The 21360-nt window shown below is 42.2% G+C and overlaps 1 protein-coding gene across 1 annotated transcript; it reads right to left on the minus strand.

The window, feature by feature from the left end:
• Positions 1–267: 267 nt before the first annotated feature.
• kdm4b (lysine (K)-specific demethylase 4B) lies at positions 268–21186 on the minus strand. The gene is made up of 22 exons (XM_079575420.1): positions 21034–21186; positions 19446–19961; positions 18678–18853; positions 18468–18582; positions 17757–17950; positions 15043–15092; positions 12109–12212; positions 10918–11055; positions 8485–8681; positions 8187–8401; positions 7938–8110; positions 7745–7862; positions 7343–7500; positions 7058–7253; positions 6255–6331; positions 6094–6149; positions 5864–5972; positions 3870–4055; positions 3486–3665; positions 3190–3309; positions 2830–2922; positions 268–2593 (listed from the first exon to the last, which is right to left on the minus strand). The coding sequence occupies exons 2-22, from the start codon at positions 19935–19937 to the stop codon at positions 2027–2029; spliced, it is 3714 nt and encodes a 1237-aa protein (XP_079431546.1). The 5' UTR covers positions 19938–19961; positions 21034–21186; the 3' UTR covers positions 268–2026.
• Positions 21187–21360: the final 174 nt, after the last annotated feature.

Here is a 21360-nt window from a genome sequence, read left to right on the forward strand (position 1 = left end):
ACTCAAAAAAACTGTCCATTGTCATGCAGGAGCTTAACATGGAGACTGTAGTTTTCCGTAAGACCTGAGGTGGCAGTGGCGAGTAAAAAAGAAACCACGACTCCCATCTAGTCCCTTTAAGTATAGCATATTTTAATCAAATGAGACACTTTTATTTTAGTAAAACTTTGACAGACATGATCACTAAAAGGATTTTACTGTGTTTGAATGAAATTAACTGTACGAAACTTGTGTCTTTCAAGAAACACATTTACGCTGTTTCGTTAAATTATGCAGAAGTTCACGCACACTCCACTCTATAACCATTTCTCGACTATTTGTCTAAGTACTTATGGCCAATTATAACAACTGAAAACAACATCTGTGACAAGTCAAGGGAGCAAGCACACAAGACGCACTGCCTCTGTGTGAGTTAACTTTGCTGAGGCAGAGTCTGTGCCAGGGAGGCGCAGCAGCGAGGAATAAACAACATTTGCTCTGCCAATTACGGCAAAACGCATCCGGGAGGTCTGAAGAATAGAACGGTAAATGGGGAGAATAACATAGTCAATGCCCCGAGTAGCTTTTGTACCAATAAAATAGTCTGATTGGATATTCTCAGAGGTTATATTTTGATACAACGTTCACTGAGCTTAGGATATGAGAGATGGCACAGGTAGGATTCAATTAATTAAAAAGGCGCAATGATCTGAACTCGGTCAAAACTGGGAAGAAATACCGGACAAGTGGGAAAAACAGGCAACACAATCCAGTTGGCGACTAGCAAGTTTTAATGCTTATGACATTATTGTGGGTTTTTCCATACAGAATAACGGCCAATAGCCATGTTTGAGCAAAGGACACAAAAAGAGAGAAAGCGTCTTATTCACAATACTCACGGCCAGTGGTATTTACAATTGTGTGGGTTAGCTGTGGCCTTTATGAAGTAGAAATTGCATTATCATTTGGAAAAAAAAGCCATATTTTATGACACATAATTTTCAATATTAAGATGAACGAACTGTCTGAATTTTAAAAGATTGAGGATGTAAGATTTCCGGTGAAGAAATGACGATAGAAAGAACAGAGTGACACGTTGACGTAAATATTTTCTACATACATTTTAACTATGGTACAAAACATTTGGGTAAGGGTTCCTACATACTTTTCTCAATAAGCCACAGTTAAATGTTGCAAGAGATCGCAAAGATTAAAAAAGACAGACAGACTATATACCTATGCTAAGACCAAAGGAGGATCAGGTCAGAAAGTTGTTTGAATCGGGCACTTATTGCACTACTGTCATGTAGGAACCCTGAGACTACCTTGAGTAAGAAACTTGTGAAGCCGCCTTTTTCTTTAATACATAAGCTCAGCTCTCATATTTTAACTACTTTGACTTTTCACAAAAAAAGTAATGCATCTTCCAGACAATATACTAGTGTTTGCATTCATGTTTTTTTTCTTTCTTTTTTTTTTTTTTCTTTTTTTTTTCTTCTTCATGTTTTTCATTTTACAAATAATTATATCAATATTTGACTGGGACATTGAAATACTGATTTCCCTGTACAATACATACAGTATGACACCCCATTCCCAATTCCCAACAAAGAAACACAGAGAAATGAGGAGCTTAAGCTGAGTGGCTGGAATCACAGTGTTCATTGCTGCTGGTTAATTGATTCCATACTCAAACACAAACACAGACAGAGAATGACTTCCCTATACCACAAAAATCAAGAGTGTGCAGTTAAGAGAATGCAACGAGGTATTCCACCCAGATTTTGTATCATCGTAGTGAAGAAACAAAACGATTAAACATATAAAAGGGATTTTTTTTAAATAAAAGAAGGAAAAAAAAAGCTTTGTCCTATTCAAAGCATATTAGAGCACCACTGCAAATATATTAACTTAAACATTGAAGTCCATGCAATAAGAGTGCACGTGTTCTGGTCAGTACCGGCTCGACAAGGCAGATCTCACTGTCCAAAAGAATTATTCAAAACCCTCAGAGCCCATTACCTCCGATAGCTTACATTACATTGGCCTAATACAAAGGGCCAGCCCCATCTTCCTGAGGGAAATGTGCGTTTAGGAGGCTCTCCATGTAGGACACATAGCTGGTGCTGGCCACGTAGCTGTTGGACAGGTGCTGAGGGGGCAGCGGGGGCGAGGGCACCGACAAGACGGGGTCAGAGTTCAATGTGGACCGAAAGGACATGGCCTGCAGTCCCAGTGTGGGGTCTGACGTCAGGGGCGACTCTGTGAGGGCGTCTGAAAGTGATGCGCTCGTGTCCATGGCGCCAATACTGTCCATGCGCAGGCCGTTGGTTTGGGCAGAGATCTCCGGGGGCGACGATCCCGGGGCGTCCTGGGACAGAACGGGCGGTGAGGTCACTGTTGATGTGTTAACACTGGGAGGGGGGGCTGCTGCTGCTGCTGCTGAAGCTGAGGCTGCAGGAAACGGACAGGGTGTGTCTGTTGTTTCCATGGGGATCTCGGGGGCGGGATTTGTAGCTGGAGGTGGAAGGGATTCGCCCACTGGCACACAACGACGTTTGGCTGCTCTAGCCCCGTCTTGTGCAGGGGCCTCCCCTTGTGGTAAAAGAATAGCCTAGAGAGAGGGGGGGGAGGTATTAAAACCTATTCTGAAAAGGGTTTGTAACACAAATCTACATTGTATTAAATATGATAGAATAGGCAAAACAAAAAGAATCCAGATTGGAATATTCTGAGCAGAGAAAACAGGTGCGTCTTTAGGATTGTCCCTGTCGCAATCATCTCTCTCACTGACTTTAAGAAACGTGCACAGTACTTAAGCAGAAGCTCTATATGTGGAGAGTGACTCACAAGTTTGGCTCGAACGCGCTTAGGCAGGTCTTGTTCCAAGCTGTAGATCTCATAGTGTTTGAGCATCAGTTGGCTCTGGTCCTGAAACTCCACCTGAAAGTGTCAGAAAATCAGAAAGCGTCTGATTACACTGCAAACAACCAGGAGTGTGACTGTGAACTCGTACACACACACTCTTGTTAAACGAACAGACCGAGTGCCACTGACCAAAAAGGCCAGTGATATTGAAAGCACACCAAACATGAAGCTTGTGTAATGAGTCTCACAACATGACAGCAGAGGGACACTGAAGCTGAAACTTAGTGATGATGCACTGTGACTTCCCTCTTCAACTGGACGGGATGTGGCAGAGTAACTCACCTGGAAAAACTTGTGAACGTGATGTTTCATAAAGGTGGCCTTCAACACCTTGCCTTCAGTAGTGCCGACCACAATCACCTCTCCTTTGTCCGGAGGGCCAAGACGCAGGCAGTCAAGACTCTACACAGAGAAACATCAATTCAAACTAATACTTTAGCACTTCCTGTAATGTACTTTTAACAATCCAATGTTAAGCAGTGATTTATTAATCTTCCTCAAATGACAAGCTAGAAACAGTTGCTTAGATACCGCATGAGCACGACTTGCTTTAATTAGATGTAAAAAAAAAAGCTCACCAGGACGTTTTCCGGGTGCAGGTTGTCACAGTACGATCCGTCTTCAAAGCACACCTCGTACAGCGTCTGTGTTGCCATGCCGATGATGGTACAGTGATGGTACCAACCGTCGGCATTGCGACCAATCACCCTCTGTCCCAGAGCTGGACCCTGGGGACTTTTAGGTGGTGCCCGTTGTTGCTAGACAAAAAATTTGAAAGCAGTTGATGACTAAATATCACTCTTTTAGTCATTGGGTGAAGGTTACAGGAAAGTATTTTAAGCTAAAAGAAAAGCTAAAAGGCCATGTCCTCAATTAATTAGAAGGACTGGGGCGTGGAACCACCAAACTCCTTTTTCTTCTTTCAATACTACTAAAATACTATGCCTAAATAATGTCTTTACCTTTGGTGTGCTTTTATGTTTGTGGCAGGTGACGGACACTACGTAGGGCCAGTCAGCCGGTTTCATGATGACTCGGGCGATCTGGGCACAGGTGACGTGGAAGGACGTGGCGCAGTTGTCATGGGAACACTGGATACAGGCGCCGCGGTTCTTGCTGAACCTCTGACCGACACAATAAACGCATTTCTGCACACAGAGAGGCAACGGCTGTGGTTGGTGTGTCATCTCAAAAGTGCTCTATGCTTCTGGAAAAGTTTTTTTTTTTCCCCTTTGTCTAGCTTTTAAGAAATTGCACAAGTTTAAAAAGTGACAAAGGAACACCATGCCAGCGTTCACCACAGCAGAGTTTTGCGGTGGCTGTCGAGGAATTGTGGGAACTCTTATGAAACAAAAGTGTTGTACGGATCAGCAGTGGAAACATTTTCTTCTTCCCCCAGATCTCGAATTCTGTTTGGTGCTCCCAATGTTTCTACTCATTAAAAATAGAGGGGATGTTTTCAGTCGGGGCACAAAACAAGCCTGTGCAGTCAGAAGTGTCAGAAGTTAGTGTGAGATTCTACTCCAGGATTGCAATAAAAATGTAAGGGGAAAAACACAGTGCTGCACTATTGCCTAATATGGGCTTGGGCTGAAACGCATATAAGCTGTCGCCCTTAGTGTGAGCGTGACCCCAGGCTCCGAACATCTGCAGAATGTCTATGATAAATAAAATCTTTCAAAAGAAAGAAAAGAAGCAGGCCACATGATTGACTTATTGCTAATGTCCAAAAACACTGGGAAGATAAGGTTATAGCCTTGTAGACATTCAATTCATGTCAAAATTCCCCCCATCTATCTCACGCAATCATCTTCATTGTATTGTCGGCTGTCTCTTCTCATCTGAATTGTGCTGCAGCATTGCTTTATTGTTGTTATCTATCACCACACGCACCCTCACTCATCCGCGCTCCTTGCAACCTTCCTTGCCGCGTCTCCCGGGTTTTGACAAATCACCGGGCCAGTAGCTGTAGCCGATCAATAGGAAATAAAAATTCTTTATTAAAGTGCCAATACTTCATTTTTGCGCTGGTGCGGGAGAAATGTACAACGGTTTTCAATAAGGCTCTGTTGGGTGATATTTCATGTGAAGGATGGTTTATTGTTTTCAGTGAATTGTACTGTGAAGACAACCGCAAACCGAGGCAAAGGCACCAAAACCCGTTTATCCCTCTTTAACAATCTAAAATAGTTTTGGGGCAGAGGACAAATTTCCCTTGAAGGCGTTCCACTCGTGCTTTACTTCTGCTGGGGAAATCTTTTAGGAGAAGTGGGTACACCTTCTCGGGACTCATCGCCCGATCTTGTAAAGGCTGGTCAGGTCGATTTGTCACTGTAACCCAAATATTCAGACGCAAGGGAGTAAGTGTGGAAGTAGTGTGAAGTAAGCTTCTTTTAAGAACAGTTCTAATAGGTGTTTGATCGACCCAGTCACCAGGGTCAAAGGACCACAGAGGTTCTTCTTGCAACATTTTAACGAGAGATGGAGGAACAAGCTTTAGGCGGGGCAACGCTTCAATAACGTCACCTACGGCGTCTTTGATGGATTATTAAGAGAGAAAGGAGCTGAGAGATTTATTTGTAGGTTTGTCAAAATGCAACACCAAGCGCGGCTGCTGCGAGCGAAGAGGAATCTGGTGAACAGATTGTTGCAGAGAAAAAGGGGAGATGAGAAGTGTTTCAAAGCATGACAGAACTGGGTAAATTGCTTCTCGCTCATGAGATTGATGCAGTTCATTCGGAACAGAGATTATCCTGCCATTCCACTCAAGCACATTTATTTTACTACACGTCGCCCGTTGCTCGCACATACAAATACTACATCGTTCCGCCACCTAAGGAGGCTAGAGCAGAGTGACAGACATTTAGTTACAATGATTATCAGCTGAAGAATAATGAAGAATAATAAGCCCTAAGGGGAGTACAGAGACCATGCAAAAAGGGGATTTTATTCTTACCAGATTCTTGCGTGTTTCTGGAATAGCTGTGACATCTACTGGTTCTCGTTCAAGAGCACTGACAAAGCGGACTTCAGCCACGGCTATGGCACAGATGACATGGACCCACCTACAGACAAATGTAGAGACCGAGTGAAAAACTACATACAAATGCATCACATTTCATCCAACTGACCAACTTTACATTTGTCGTTTTGTTATTTTTTTTACATATTTCTTTTATGACTCACCGATTATCTGTGGTAGTTTTCAAAGCTCCTCCTCGCAAGTGACAGAGACAGCACTCCTAGAAAACACAAATGACATAGATTTCATTTAAAGAATATTTTATGATACGACATGGTCACTTATAACTTCACATGTTATTTTTAGTTACGCAGCAGCTACTTACCACAGTGAAGTCACCTGCAGCACACCTGGAACATGTCCAGTTATCACTCACAGAGTCTGGCTTCACACCATAACAACCTGCAATGATGAAAGAATTTGTGACCTTCACACTTTACAAAACCAGTTACCTACAGAAGTACAAAACTAAATATGCATATAAGTCTTTATGTGCCCAATTAGAAGGATGCCGCATTTCAACAATTGGACAATTCTGAATGATTGGTCTTTGGATGTTTACTCCAAAACAATGAAGAGTGAAGAGAGAAGCAGAGGCAGCTCTTTCTGACAAGAGTTCTTTCTGCTTGATGTGCTCTTATCAATAGTGGAGCTGCTTCTCCAGCTGAGCCCTGCTCAATCCTGGAAGAGTAATGAACTGGCCTTTTTGAAGGTGCACTTCAGCTTTAGGGATAATAAGAACCCGGGGGGGGGGTATAGGACCAGGGGGTGTTTCTGTGTCCGAGCTTGAGTGAATGTCTGCTGTGGAGTACAGCTTGACATATGACATACTGACTTTGGTAAATTTACATTAGTGTTTTGGCGGTTATCTTTCTGTGAGGTGCACATTTTCATCTTAATAAGGAAAAAAAGAAAAGAAAAAACAACCTAAAGGGAGTAGATTTCCTAACCATTTGATTTGTCACTGTTTTAGTTAGTTAGGAGACCACAAAAACTCAACTGATGAGCATCACCAAGAGCAAACTATTTAGTGCAATACTGTAATTGAAACTTCTATTGGCGACCAAATATCAAAAGGGAAAAATGTGATCATATTTGTAGCCCTAGTTTATTGAAATCTGTACTTACTGGCATGAACCTGCAGGAGACAAATGGAGCAGCTGATGAGCAGACTGGTGCCGTCCTCTCCGATGTAAGAGTTGGTGGGCTGAGGCTCCGTGTTCCCTGCGCCAGCGCTGAAGCACATTTCTGGAACCAGGGGGCGAGTTCTGCTTCCATGACGCGGAAGAGCCTTGAGCTGCGCTTTTGTAAGATCTTTTGCGTGCTGAAAAGGAATGATTAAAGCGTCAGATATGTGGCCCTCTAAAAACAATAGCAACGCTTTGGTCGCAAGTGCCATGCCGTGTGATCTACCTTGTAGGGACAGAACAGAGAGCAGATTGCACAGTGTGGGTTGAGAGTTGCCACTGCAGCATTGAAGCCCTTCTCCGTCCGAAAGTTGGGCGAGACATTCTGCCATAAGTGCTCTTGCTTTTTCATCGCATTGTCCAGAGACACAGGGGAGGGCAATTCTGTGGGCAGAGATATAACGAGGGGACTGAATAAACTGGATAAATCCATCCATCATTATGTGCACTGTAGGGCTTTACAACAGCTGCAGGTAAAACCATCAATTGATCTAAAGTTGATCTGAGTCCTGTCAAGAAGAAGGTGATGATCTTTTTAGGTATTATCTGGTTTTAGGTTTTGCTGTTTTTATGGGCATCTTGAAAGGCTTGAGCAAACAAACAGGACATTTCACATAAACATTTGTACCTTCACTGGCTGGCTCTTGCTTGACGATTGATAGCGGTGATCGCATTGGTGGCTTACTCAGAGGGTGACGTCGGCTCTTCTTTACTTCCTTAGGCATTTTTATTTTGGAGAAACTTGGCTGTGAAAAACAAACATTCTGATGAGCTCTCGGTGATTGTTGGAAACTCAGTAGTGAACAGGTGAAGCGTGTTACCTGAGTAAGATGCACTTCCTTCTTAATGTCTTCGTTGAACACATTCCCCACCTGATGACCTGTGATACCAGAGTTAGCAAAAGCTGCAAATTCCTCCTCAAAGCCCGTGATGGCACTGTAGAGATGGGCCATTTTCTTCTGATGCTTTTCTTTGTTTTTCTCCTCTATCTCATCTATAAAGCAAAAAATGTGTATTTAACATCTTAAACTATTGTTGAGAGCCTTAAGAACATTAGATGAATTCCCCACCAGCTTTAGTCGCTTCCTCCTGTTCTTTCAGCTCAATAGCCTCGAGAGTCAACATAGCCTCTCTGGCCAGCCGCTCTGCCCTCTCCTGTCGGCGCTGGGCCTCGCGCTCCTCCACCTGCCGCTGGTAGTTTGCATCTAGCTCTATACCATCCGCCGCCAGAAGCTTCACCTCTTCAAGTTTGAGTCGTCGGAACTGCTTCATCTTCTGTATAGCCCTAGAAAACACCACACACAAGGAAGATTAAACAAGGGCTCAGAGTCAGTAAGTGTCATGACGATTGTTAAAAAAAGGTCGCACTTTTGAAGGGCATGGGCCTTGTACTCCACGCGGTATTGCCTCCACCGCTCCAACTCAGGACTGTCCAACTCCGTGGGCTTCAGATGGTCCAACACAGTGAGGTCCCTGCCCTGTTTCCACAGCTCATAGCGATCAGGCTGCAAGCAGCGCACAAACACGTCCATGGAGATCTTCACCATGTCTTTACGGCAGGTACACTAAAGAGACAGAACAGAGGCACACATTAATACTGCAACAGTCCAACTCTAAATAATTAAAATACTAATTCATTTAGTCTGAGCAGATTACACATTTTATAGAAAATACTGAACATGGGAACAGATTTTGAGGAAACAGCAGCCGTGTATCACTTTAGGTATAGTTAAAAAAGTCAAGTTTAAATTCTTTGGTGAAAGGGGGAAATGAAAGCAAACTGAGAAGGTCGAGCAGAAAGATGAAAACTCTTGTTTTGTGCCTTGCTTGTTGTATTACTTTCCGTCTATATTATTTCCTGAGTTGTACTGAGAGCCTATGTTCAATTACAGGAAACACAGCAGCTCGCCCTCCCCAAGAGAAACAATATCCAGCCTACATCTCATCTAGACACCACTTGACAGACGGAAACATTACAATATGGTGTTGGTTGGCGGGTGGAGGCGCGGGGGGCAAGTGCGCATGCCTTCAGTGGTATTGATATCATCAGTGAAGAACATGGGGAGCAAACAAAACATCATTAACATGATTCAGAACTTTGCTCCTACAATATTTGAACAAGTAATCTGTAAATTATTATGCATTTCACTTTTTGAAATGATTTTACGCGTCATGGATAGATATTGCGGCAATCGGTACAGACCGAGGCTTCCTATACTTGACGAGCACATAAATACTTTATTAGGAAAGGGGAAACAGACCCGTAAAGAACAAATCCCAGCAAAACAAAAGCTCACCCTGAAGCTAGCAGTCAATGAGCCCTGAAGTATACTTTGGGTACTAATGAAGCCACAGGAAACCTCTGGCTCGGGGAAGCGTTATGGATCAGCGCATTCAGTGGACGTGCCAACTGCTAATAACAATACTGTGTCCCACCTGTCTGACCCGACTTGCACAGCATTATTTATCCTCTATTTAGCCAGAAATACAAACTCTGTTGCCTTTGTTGGGAAGAAAGGGTTTTAAATAGGAATGAGCAACATGGACCGTAACCTGTATTGTATGTATAATATATTTTGGTATAAGTGTTTGAGTTGAAATCTTCCCATCGAGCATACAGAGAGCGGGCAAAGCATATTGCCAGTATTCTTGTGTGACCGCAGGTGTGAATTCGCTTAGTAAGTCAGACGGATGGGGCAGCAGTTAAGGAGCTTGTATTTCAGAAGAGTGGGACATAAGCCGTGTGCTGGCAGCCACCAACCGGTGACAAATTCGATCGCTGGTCCCATCGTTCACTGTCCTGTTTGGTGCTGACAGAATAGGGCTCTGCAGCAATAGGCAGGGAGCGAGTCCACACTGACTGCTGCAGGGGGGTTGAGTCAAGAATATTAGGTATTAACCTCTAGCGTAAATGTAAACTGAACAACAGTTAAGAAAAGATATTAGAAAATATGTATAAAATCACTAAAACTATTCGACTGGTGTGGCAGCTAAAATCCTGTGTTTTGTTTGACTCATGTTTCGGGAGTAGAATAAGGCATGACATAATTCAAAAGTACTACAGAATCAAAAAATGGTTGTGGATTTTTAACAAAACGTTGATCCTCAAAATGTGGTGGTTTTATGTGCATGTTTGTGGACCACATTGTACACTAAAATGTAAAACGTGTGCCCTGTGAGACCCACAGACGAAGGAAGTAAGTAAGACAGACAGACAGACAGAAAGAAGGGACCTTAGTCAAGCTGTTCTGTCATATTTCCCCAGTCTGTGTGGGGGGCTGCAATGTCACTTTGTGGACTTGGATTAGCGGAGCAAAGTTGACCACTCTTCTCTATCAGGCTGAGACAAGTGCACAGGAGATGGTCCCCTGAGCACCGGCTCGGATGGAGGGACTACTGCTTCTTAAATTACGAGTGGTCGCATGGGCAAAGTGGAAAAGGCTGAAAATGAGAAAAGAGAGGAGAGAGGGCCGCCCTGGCACCTCATAAATCTGGCATGCAGTCAAGTAGAGAGAAAAAAAGCACACCCCAACTCATGCATGTTCGCCCTCACACATAGCGAGAATGGGAGATGAAAAAACCAAGTGGAATCTTAAGAGAAAAGGGACTTCCAGAGGACATTGTAGCGGTGCTGCCTTCCATATCCAACCCGTGCCCTGTCAATTTCATGCTCGCCAGCTCGCCAGCAAAGAGCCACTTTGTCAGTAAAATGACTTGTAGAGGAGAACCAAGACCTGCTTCCCAATCAGGCCCTGACTTGAGAGGCCCAAAAAGTGAAGGGGCGTCTTGAAGGTCATTTACCTGTGTAGCCATCTTGCCATAATCCACCCACCGCAGTGTGGCAAAGTTTGTGGACTCCGCGCAGTTGAAGCCATGGTTAAAACCGGCGTGGTAACCATAGGGAAAAGTGACCATGAACTCTCCTTCATTCTGAGTTATCTGTTAAGAGAGAAAAAAAAAAGGATTGAATAACATGTCTTTAAATATCACTATATTCCAATAGCTATTCCATCATTTAGCATCAGAAAGAAAAAACAGAGGGCAATTTTACACCACTGACAGAGATGTGTAGCGAATTCTGAGAGCTCCGTGTTATTCTGAGTATGTTAAAAAAAAAGAAAAAGGTAAGGATGAGTCAAGCACATCCTTTTTCTCATGTGTTGCCCCGAAACTCAAGCCCTGTATCTTGGTGGGGGAACCAGTGTGTGAAGCTTGGATCCAGGGAATCAAGAGACAGATCAATCCCAGCGCGGTGACAGCCATGAGAGGCAGTTGCGCCGAGAGAGGCTGAAAATGACAGATAAACTTCCTCGTCCAGAGGCACGGGTTCACGTATCAAACAGGCCTTTTTGTAGGTGCCAAAAGAGGAAGACGGTTTATTTTTCAACACATGAAAAGAGAGCGCACTACGACAGGAAACATACCTGCTGTGATAATGAGATCCTGGGGGTCACATTGAAATTGGCTGGTACTTAATGCTGTATGTTGATATTGATAATCATACTTTAACAGCACGGCACAATATATTATTGTCAATATCATTATGACAATATTAGGCGACGCAATACCCATAGCCTAAGAAACTACATTATATCACAAAATTAAATGTAGGCTTCCATCTAACTAAAATCTGTTACATTTCCTGCCAACAGGCTAAAACAAAAAAGCATAGTAACTTGCCGGTAGCAAGGTGCAATAGTTCATATCTTTCCCAATAAAGAAAAAAGTACCAAAACTAGGGGCAATTTGATGAAGAAATAAAATGGACACTAACATGAAGCCCTAGACTCCCTTTCAAAACACCAACTTCTGATTTCTTCAGTGGAACTAGGAATTATTCTTTTCTCATATTGTGTGGCCCTTTTATAAATGCAATACGAATAATACAATGTAAAGTGTCTTTGAGTGTCCAGAAATGCGCTGTACAAAACCGATGCATTATTATTAAATGCTATACAAGATACAGTAGGCCACTTGTAACTGAAATCTCACCCGGTCAAAGGGGATGCCATATTTTTTCAGGATGGATGGAGATATCAGCGTCATCTTATGGCGGAGAAAGGCATCGCAGCCTTGAGAACTGCCCGGGAAAAAGCCTGCAACATACAAAACAGTTCAATTGTTGAAATGTGGTACTTGTTGTTTGGTACTTTATGAAAACATCTTGTGAAACACTGCTTGAAATCATCTTCGTAATTCCTAATGTACTTGACCTTTCTATAAACAGTTTGTCCTGTGGGCACGTCGCCTTGTGACATTTTCGGTTTCAAAGACCCAACTTTCTCTACAAAAACGCCGACTTTTTTCTTTCAGAGTTGGAGAGACTCCCACGGCCTCTGCATAATCAAAAGCAAGAATTTCTCCTCCATCAGTCACTTTTTTCTTTACTGAGCATGCCCGCTAGTGCCTCAAAGGGGGTCCATCTGAGCCTCCGCCCAGTTAAACTTTAATGTGACTGACAGTATAATCGGTACCCATTTCATCCTTCATTTTCACTGGATTGTTTCAGCCTCTGTTCCAGGCTACAAAGCCAGAGAGGGAGACAGGCCGCTATTCTCTCATCGCCCGCCTGCTTGTTGGAGCTGATAAAGGTGAATAATGTGCCGACAGAGCCTGGGTATTAATCCCCATTAAAATGCAGCTGGCTCTCTGAGCTCTCCACAGGGTAATATTAACTTAAAGGCTTCATTCTGTCCTTTTCAGTTTGGAAATTAAGTTTGCTACAGCCTCTTATGCAGATGCTTTTCCTTAGCCAAAATGTCTGAGGACAAGATGGAAATAATGCAGTGATGAGGAATGAAAACTTAGTTGTTTGATTCAATGTCTGGCATTTAATAGTTCTGAAGTTTGAACATGACTGGCAGAGCTCTGCGGGGCATTCTGCTACACTCATAACCGTCTCTTTAGGAGCTCGTAAACAGTTGGCCGCTGGTGCCGACGATGGTTTTCATAGGTCAGCGGGTGCTTGTTAAAAGGCGTTGGCATGGGTTTCCTCCCACTGCCAGCTGCTAAGATAAGAAATGAAGAAGGCTGCCGCGAGACACTGACGGGACACCTACAGAAAACCTAAAGAGCAGCATCTAGTGGATATCATTTAATGCTGAAAGATGAAATCATGTGGACTATTGAACAGAAAAGCAACTTCTATACCAGTTATTTAATCTTCACTGTCAGAATATTTCACAAAAAATAAAAAAAAGAGAAACCGCTAAGCTTCTTTAAAAAAAAAAAACACAAAGAAACTTTACACCTTACAGTAGAGTATCAATGACACGACAATGGCATTTTTCTTTGTTGTCCGTCATCTGCCACATGCAGTGCCTGACATTTCCCCAGCACTGCGATATAACAGGAGTGTGCGCAACACAGGCTCTGCGCTGCTGGTTATTGATTTGTTCTCGCTCTCCGCAACAACAAGGACAAATGGAGTGTCTATCCAATGGAGTTTGGTCGGAGCCAACCCTCCCTCATCATTTCAGCTGCTTCCATCTCGCCCGGCGCTACGTGCAATACAAAAGATAATCCTCATTGATCAGAGTGCGGGAGGAATGAGCAGGAAAACACAAGTGGTGAGAAGGAGACGCTCCATGTAAGAGCCAGGACAAACGCGCGTCGGCAAGAACAAGTTCTACCAATTTGAGGCTTTAAGATCTTTTACGGAAAGACATTTAGTTTTGTTTTAAGTGTTTATTATACAGCCTGGTACCTCTAGCGTCTTCAAGTAGCACTCAGGGTCATCTGCAATTTTAGACTTTATTCGTTTAAATTAGACATGTCATCCATACTATAGTAATGATTTAAAGTGAGGCGTCTTCTGCTTTAGACATACTTTAGTTTCCTACTCTTTATCATCTTTTTAGACCCGGTTTTGTCCCGATCTGATCTTGATCTAGACCTGGAGGTACTTGGAAGGTCAAGTATGTGGCAGAGGTTCTGCTAGACTTTTTTTGGTCGACTTCACAAGAATTACCGGCTATTAAAAAAGATATCAGTGTCATATATACAAATAATGAGCGATGGCTGATTGTCAAAACAATCTTCATTTAGACAGAGCGCTACACGAGTGCTTTAGTGGGTTCAAAAACACAGCTATTCCTAATGATAGAATGACATGAGAAAAACGCAACAACAGCTCGAATCCGAACATTAAGCTGTGTGCGTGGAGACGATGGAGAGCGGCAGATGTCACGCGGACGTCCTCATCTGCACTTTAACTCAGACAGAAGATATCTACGACCCAACGCTGTCCAGATCTGACCACATCAGCTGGGCAAATGTTGTATTTAATATAATTTTCTATATTCGCGCAATATTTTTGGGAAATTATTTTTACCGGCCATTTGCAAACTGGTTAACGGTTAACGGAAACCCTGGTATGAGGTGATACATGGTGAGAAAACTTTGAAAACCTCTGCTGTAGTTGGTTAGATAAATTGCTAGGCTTACCTTTTTGTATTATTTGTATTTTTGAAATATTGAAAAAGCACACATTAGTCAAAGACTATTGAAGAGTTTGAAAAATGTAAAAGATTACAGTTTCAAGAAAATTTCAAGAATGTGACCTTTGTTTTTTGCTTTGTCGTAAAAGGATTAGATTTAGTTAATAAGTGCTGTGTTTGTCATTGATCCACTTCGACCAATCAGAGAGCATCATTCTGTGACCTTTACACTCCTTGACAGAGATAATAAAAGCTGCTGAAACATTGACCACAGCACAGTGTAGGCAGAACTTTGGTTCTCTGTGTTGTGCTCCTCTGAGTATTTGTAATATTAAAAGGACACAAATGGAGATCTGCTTGTTGTTAAATGTTAGGTTCTTATCCGTGTAACTTAAATACCAATTTAATACAAAAAAAGTTTTCCTGAATAAATCACATCCTTACATGTAACATGTAATAAAAGCAGGGGAAAAAAACACATTCTTACCTTGTGCCAATCTCTCAAGCCTCTTCCCGTGTTCAGGAGGGATACTGTACCTGCAGAAAAACAAAACATTATATGACAAACCAACAAAGAAATGAATCCTGTGATGCAAGACAGTTACATACTGTTCAAAAACTAGTGAAGGGTTCATCCAAAAAAAAAAAAAACATATTGCATATTTAGGTCATTTGTACCACACACCAGGCCAGCCACGTGAGTCTTCTTTCCCTTCCATGATCTAAGTTCTGTAGCTACTGTATATCACTGCAATTAACATGCTCCTTTCAATACTTGGGTTTCCGAACAAAGTGATTCCTATTGGTATAATGGAGGCAAAGCCAAATGTCTAATGGCTCTACTTTTATTTTGCCATCGTGTAAAAACTCTCGTACAGCTCTTTATATTGTTCTATAACCGCTATAAACGTGTAAAAAATCTGCACATGCCTCACTTTGAGGCAGTTACACGGACGCACAGAACAGAAGCTAGATATTGAAGAAAAATCAGATGGGAGTGCAAGTGAGAGGGAAGCACTCAACACTCACAGACAGACATTAAAAGCATGTGTTACAGCACAAAACCTGTAGGAAACGTCAAAGTTGATATGAGTTGGTGTAGGGCTATCCCAGTGCAACACTGCCACCTAGAGTTTTAGAGTTAAAACACCAAATAAATGGGAGCAGCCAACGTGTGTGTATTTAAAAAAGTATGGATATATCTCAGAAGTGTAAATGTGCTTTAAGTGCATCTTACGTCGGACATTCCAAGACTGAGCGATTGGTGTAATCATTTGATGCTAAAGACTTTGGTTGTTCACCATTTTATGAACTTCATTTAAATGTAACTAAATGTACCATTTTTAGAGACATCCACATTACTAGAAAACAACACTTATGTTTGGCTAAATAATATCGCACAGCTCCATCAGTGTTACCAAAGATAAAAATAACTTAAGAGGAGCACAGGATCCAAGCATGAAACTAAACAAATTAGCAGATCAACGAGTCTCCTCCTGCTCCCCCGTCCTGAGACCACAGTTGCCATGGCAGCAACACGTCTGTCAGTGTCTCAGTGCTAAACACACAATCCACACATGTAGCAAACGGGCATAATTTACCTACAGTGGGAGGCAGCTCATGACTTTAATCTGCCGCAAAGTAAAGATAAGCGGATTGTTTCTATAGTATTCAAACATCAATACCAAATGGCTACCTTTTAGTTATCTATACCGGGTAACGAGTATCGATGCTCATTAGCATGTACGATAAAAGGCAATGAACCATCCACGACATGTGACAGGAGCTGCAAGGTTATGTTAAGTATTACTTTTATACTTTGTATACATCACTCATTTATGGCAAAGTTAAATAAGCAATTTTATTGTGGCCTACATACATCAATAACATAAAATAACCATAGAAATGTTTATGGACTGAAACACATTCACACATATGAAAATAGCAGCATCTGTAATATCAACTGAAATACCCTAAAGTTTCAAATATAATAAAAAAGTGGTATGGCCCATCACCTCTGCTGAGTTTGTGTCAGAGATCCCTTTACCAATTGATATTGTCACAAACACTTATGATTTAGTTTTTTAACAGCAGTACAGTAGAAACTGACTTTCATTAAGTGTGTTGCCATCACAAAAAGGACTGTAACAAATAACAAATGGAACTTGCACATTTTCCCTGCTATGGGAGAATATAAACTGTCAATAAATGATATTGGAACTATATTAGCGGTTAACGGCTGAGAGGTTCTATGAAAACCTAGTTTCAATGTCTGGAAGATGCCGCCCAGCTCCACTTCAAAAATATTCCTTTCCGTTCTGTTTCGTCAGCCCTCCTCGCTCCTCACAGGCTCTGAGCACAACTTTTATCTTAGGAGTGTGATTGAAACTAAAGACAAAAAAAAAGTTTGGGGAATGGAGGCAGAGGGGAAGTGACAGACAGAGAAGTTTGACACACGCAGCAGTTTGGGAGTGGTTGGGAGAGGAGTTTTGACTTTGACGGGAGCGGCAGTTGCGAGGGGAATGGAGTTAATTTCACAAATGGCTGCACTGTGAGAGGAGAGTGTGTTTTAAGGGGGCATGCACTGTTTAACAGCTAGTAATTACCACACCATACACAAGTGGAAAAAAAACTTGAAAATTATTCAATTCCACAAAAATGGAGGAGGAGCTCGGTGGGCACTGTGTGCAGGAGACAGTGTGGCATAAAAACAAGTGAGAAATAACAGAAATGATCAAAGCGAATCAAAATACATCAAATATTAGAGAATAAAAATAAAAAAATCTGATATGCCGAGAGGGATGAAGCATGTTTCAAATATATATAATGGACCGAGCTTCTGACTGAAGCATCACAGAGACTGCAAACCATGTAGGCTTATTGTCCTTAAAATAATCTGTTCACTATATCCAATCCATCCTTCAATCAAGACCTCTAAGAAACCTGTCAGGAGCGACCTTAGTGGGAAAACCCTACATGCCTCACGTGATTGAAACTATAATTTTTTAGCATGAAACAAAAAAAACAATCTTTCTAGAAAGTTATAAAGGTCTTGCACATTTGAGTGACCCACTGAAGGAAAACAGCGGTGATTGGTTCATACATCAATTTACTTAAACAATTTGGTATCAGGAAGATACAAGGCCACACCTGCTTTCCCCATAGAAGAGCCTGGTTCACCAGGCTTTAAAAATGACTTACCAGGACTTTGATTGTCCGAAGTGCAGATAGTTGATGCTGTAGAGATCCATGTCTTCAGTATGCCAAGCAAACGTAGTTTTCCACATGCCAAAATACAGGTATGGGGTGTTAACACCTTCAATGACAATGCCACACTCCTGCTCCACCATATCCAGGAGTGTGTTAAGGCGGCTTATGTTCCACTCATGGACATCCTGAGGGAAAAACAGGGTAGATCATTTGTTAATCTTAAACAAACTTAACAAACATTGAGAAATATCAAGAAGTATGAGCCGTTTGCCAAGAGGAAGGGTTAGAGCCGAAATGTGTTACCAATGATTTGAAATGATCTTGCCATATATAAATAAAAGCTTGTTATTATTATTTCTACTTTGGGAGTGCCTCAGTTTTGGCTTTTTGTATGAGCAGTTTTATCTGCATTACATTTGAAAGACCAGAAGATGTAGCTGTTGCCATGCAATTCAAATCTCACTAAAGCGGGTTGATAAATATATTGAGTATTTGTTTTGCGTCTGTGGAGAAATTAAGGGTCACTTTAATCTGGTCTTTGTACAACACCAAAATGAAAGGGGTCTAACAATTACTTGCTACATTTCAACATTGATTTGGACAAAGGGTGTTGTGTAGGATTTACTCATGTGTACATCTGTGGTCATCACTTTCTTTCTCCATTGTTTTGTTAAAGCTTGGCTACAATAACAACAAAATTACCTCATCATAAATGGATCCACTAACATCTGCGCCATAAATTGGAGATACAAAAGTAAGGTTTTTCCAGTACTTTCTCTCAAGATCATCAAAGTCTTTGTGGCGAGGTGTGCAGTATCTGAAAACAACAGAAGTGTTAAATAAAAACAGTTTACAGATAAGCCATCAGCTCAAATAATAATAATGGAGTAAATGACAATTGAAAGCACTCACTTCTTGCTATTGGCCAGTTTGCGATATTCACCGACAGTCATGGACTTCTTCTGGATGTTGTATTGTGTAAACAGACCTGACTGGCCGGTTACCACTTGGGTGATGGGAGCTGGAATTACCATGTCTTCAATGGTTTCATAGTTTTTTCGTGGTTTCCAGCCTTCAGGGGGAATAACCTAGGAAAAATACAGAAAGTATTATTTTTTACATCTGTGGAGGGCAGATGACTGATCTATCCTGAAGAAGATCTGAACAAGTATCAATATTGCTACTTATATTTGTCACATTAATGTCTGTATCGACTCATCGTTCCATAAACCAGATTAATTCCTTGCCTCAGTATAGGTGTTGAACATAAAATGGTGTTTTCGTGACAGGTCAAATGGGCATTTAGAAGTAGAACGTTGTAGGACCACATCCTCTGAAAGCTTCATAAAGAATGTTGATTTTAGACAGAGATAAATAATGATACAACCAGTTCCCTGTAGATAAAGGACAACTAAACAAATTAACACAGCGTTTCTGCTCCCGCTGAACCTGAAGTGCTAATAGCTGCTGCTACTGCTGTATCTCAAACATTGCCACTATTATGTTGCTATTCTTGTGTTAACATCATACAGGTGCAGGTGAGGGGTCTCGCAGTTGTGTAGTGCGAGGCTGAGTGGGGGTCAAGCTTCTACTCATGCAGGACAGAGCAAGCACAGGCTTGTAAGTCTCCCATTACATCTAGAGATGTGTGTTTAAGCGTCTTGTGTGATTGACTCCTACCTTTGCCAGACCAGCACGGTGAGCTCCTTGACTTTCCATGTAAGCAATGTATTTGGAAAAGTCTTTGAATTCCTCCATAGTCGGCCTAAAAGTCATGATCTTGCAGCTGGGGTTCTTGGTGCAGGCTGGTGGAACCAGAGGCAGCAGAGGAACTGGTGGGACCTGTGAGCCAGAAGGGGGCATTGGGGAAGCAATTGAATCAGGGGTCAAGACAGGGATTGTGTCTAGAGCTGGATCAGAGGCCGACACAGGGACAGTGTCTGCAGGTGGATCAGAGACCACAGGGTGGATAGGTGTGGGCTCTAGCTCAGACTGTGGGCTAGGCTCTGGTGGAGCTTCTTCCATGGCAGCGACTTGAGGTAAAGTTTTTAATGGGGTTTGAGTTAATGGCAGAGCCCGGGTTTCCACTTCTTCTTGGGAGGGACAAATGGTCTTCGGAGCAGGAGGTAAAATAGGGGTTGAAACAGGTCCAATGGGCGCCACTGTAGCCATAGCGACGCCTATCTGCAGGAAGATCTATAAAACACATCAGAGACATATAATATAAATATAGTCAATCTGCCTCACAATCAATCATTTCAACTTTCTCATTCACATGTGTTGTCCCAATATATTATATCCAAACAATTGTAACTTCAAAAACTAACATTTTGTTGTGGGAAAGAACTTGTTTTAAGGTTCCAAGCCTGAATAGAGGTTAAAACTCTGCTAAACGCACAGTTGCATTGACCACAGATGTGTCCATATGTTTCAGCTCTAGTTTACACTTCAACATGCGGCCTCAATGAAAAAAGTTTGGACCAACCTGGTTTAACAGGTCCACGAAACTCAAGTGCCACGCCTCCAGGACACACACACACACCATGAAAATACTACGAGATAACGCAAATGAATTTGCATGGCCTCAAGCTCTCAGCTAATCCCAAACTCGCCTCTTCTGGAATAGGTCAACAACTCAACTTTAAATTCAGGTCTTCAGACGAAGACATGTAGCATTGTACGCGTAGTAACAGTTAAATGTCGACATATAAATGCATATTTTGCCTTTGCCCAAAGTTATCCGCACTTGCTTCCGACACGGCTGATCCACACAATCCCAGCTGGCAAAACACAACAAAGGGCCTACGGACATTTAGCTTTGCCTAAACCGAAACTGCGGTACCATGGCCGTAAATCCAAGAGTGCTCATTTCAGTGCCGATTATGACGCGTCATTGGGTAAATGTACAAATGGACAATAAGCAACATTAACGTTTAGGAGAGCTATTACACAGCGTTGCATCAACTGCTAATAGTGGCCCTAACAGTCAACTGTTAAACCAACTTATAGTGTATTGTAGCAGCTTTCAACAAGTGAGGACATTACACAACGAAAAAACATATCGTTATAGCGGTGTTTATTTGGGCTTTGTTAGCGCGTCTAGTAGTAACACGACATCGTATTTATCACCTAGCTCCAGCTGCTTAGCTGCTACTACGACCACCATATCTGCATTCCGGGGGAAAAAACAACGCCGCGACGACTGACAACACACTGATAAAGAAAATATCCAAACGGAGTAAAGAAAACGATTTTCATTTCAACATACCTCCTGCAGCAAATGAAGGCAACACTCCGGTTACGATCGGGCGATTTGGTTTCGTTTAGTTAAATTCTTTGATCGATTTCCTCTAGCTTTAGCTACAGCTGAGGCTAGCCATAGAGGCTATAGCTGAAGCTCTTTGAAGAGTCACGCCTCCTCATAAAGGGGTCTTTCTGATTGGCTGCGTGAGCCAGGAGACGTAAACCCTGCAACAGGACGACTATTGTGATTGGTTGATCTGTGACAGACACGCGGCTGAACCAATAGGAAACGAGCACTGACGCACAGCTCGTGCACTGGAGGACAAACTTTACGTACGGGATCACCGTGCAC

The sequence above is a fragment of the Gobius niger genome, assembly GCF_951799975.1.
Source record: "Gobius niger genome assembly, chromosome: 17".
Taxonomy (NCBI): domain Eukaryota; kingdom Metazoa; phylum Chordata; class Actinopteri; order Gobiiformes; family Gobiidae; genus Gobius; species Gobius niger.

What these genes read in the sequence shown, in the direction of transcription:
- kdm4b (XM_079575420.1), bottom strand. Translation starts at nt 19,937, where the DNA reads ATGGCTACAGTGGCGCCCATTGGACCTGTTTCAACCCCTATTTTACCT. An exon ending in GCTTGAGAGATTGGCACAAG is followed by an intron (nt 12,213 to 15,042) that starts GTAAGAATGTGT and finishes TGTATGTTGCAG; the next exon opens with GCTTTTTCCCGGGCAGTTCT. An exon ending in CTGCAGGTGACTTCACTGTG is followed by an intron (nt 6,150 to 6,254) that starts GTAAGTAGCTGC and finishes TGTGTTTTCTAG; the next exon opens with GAGTGCTGTCTCTGTCACTT.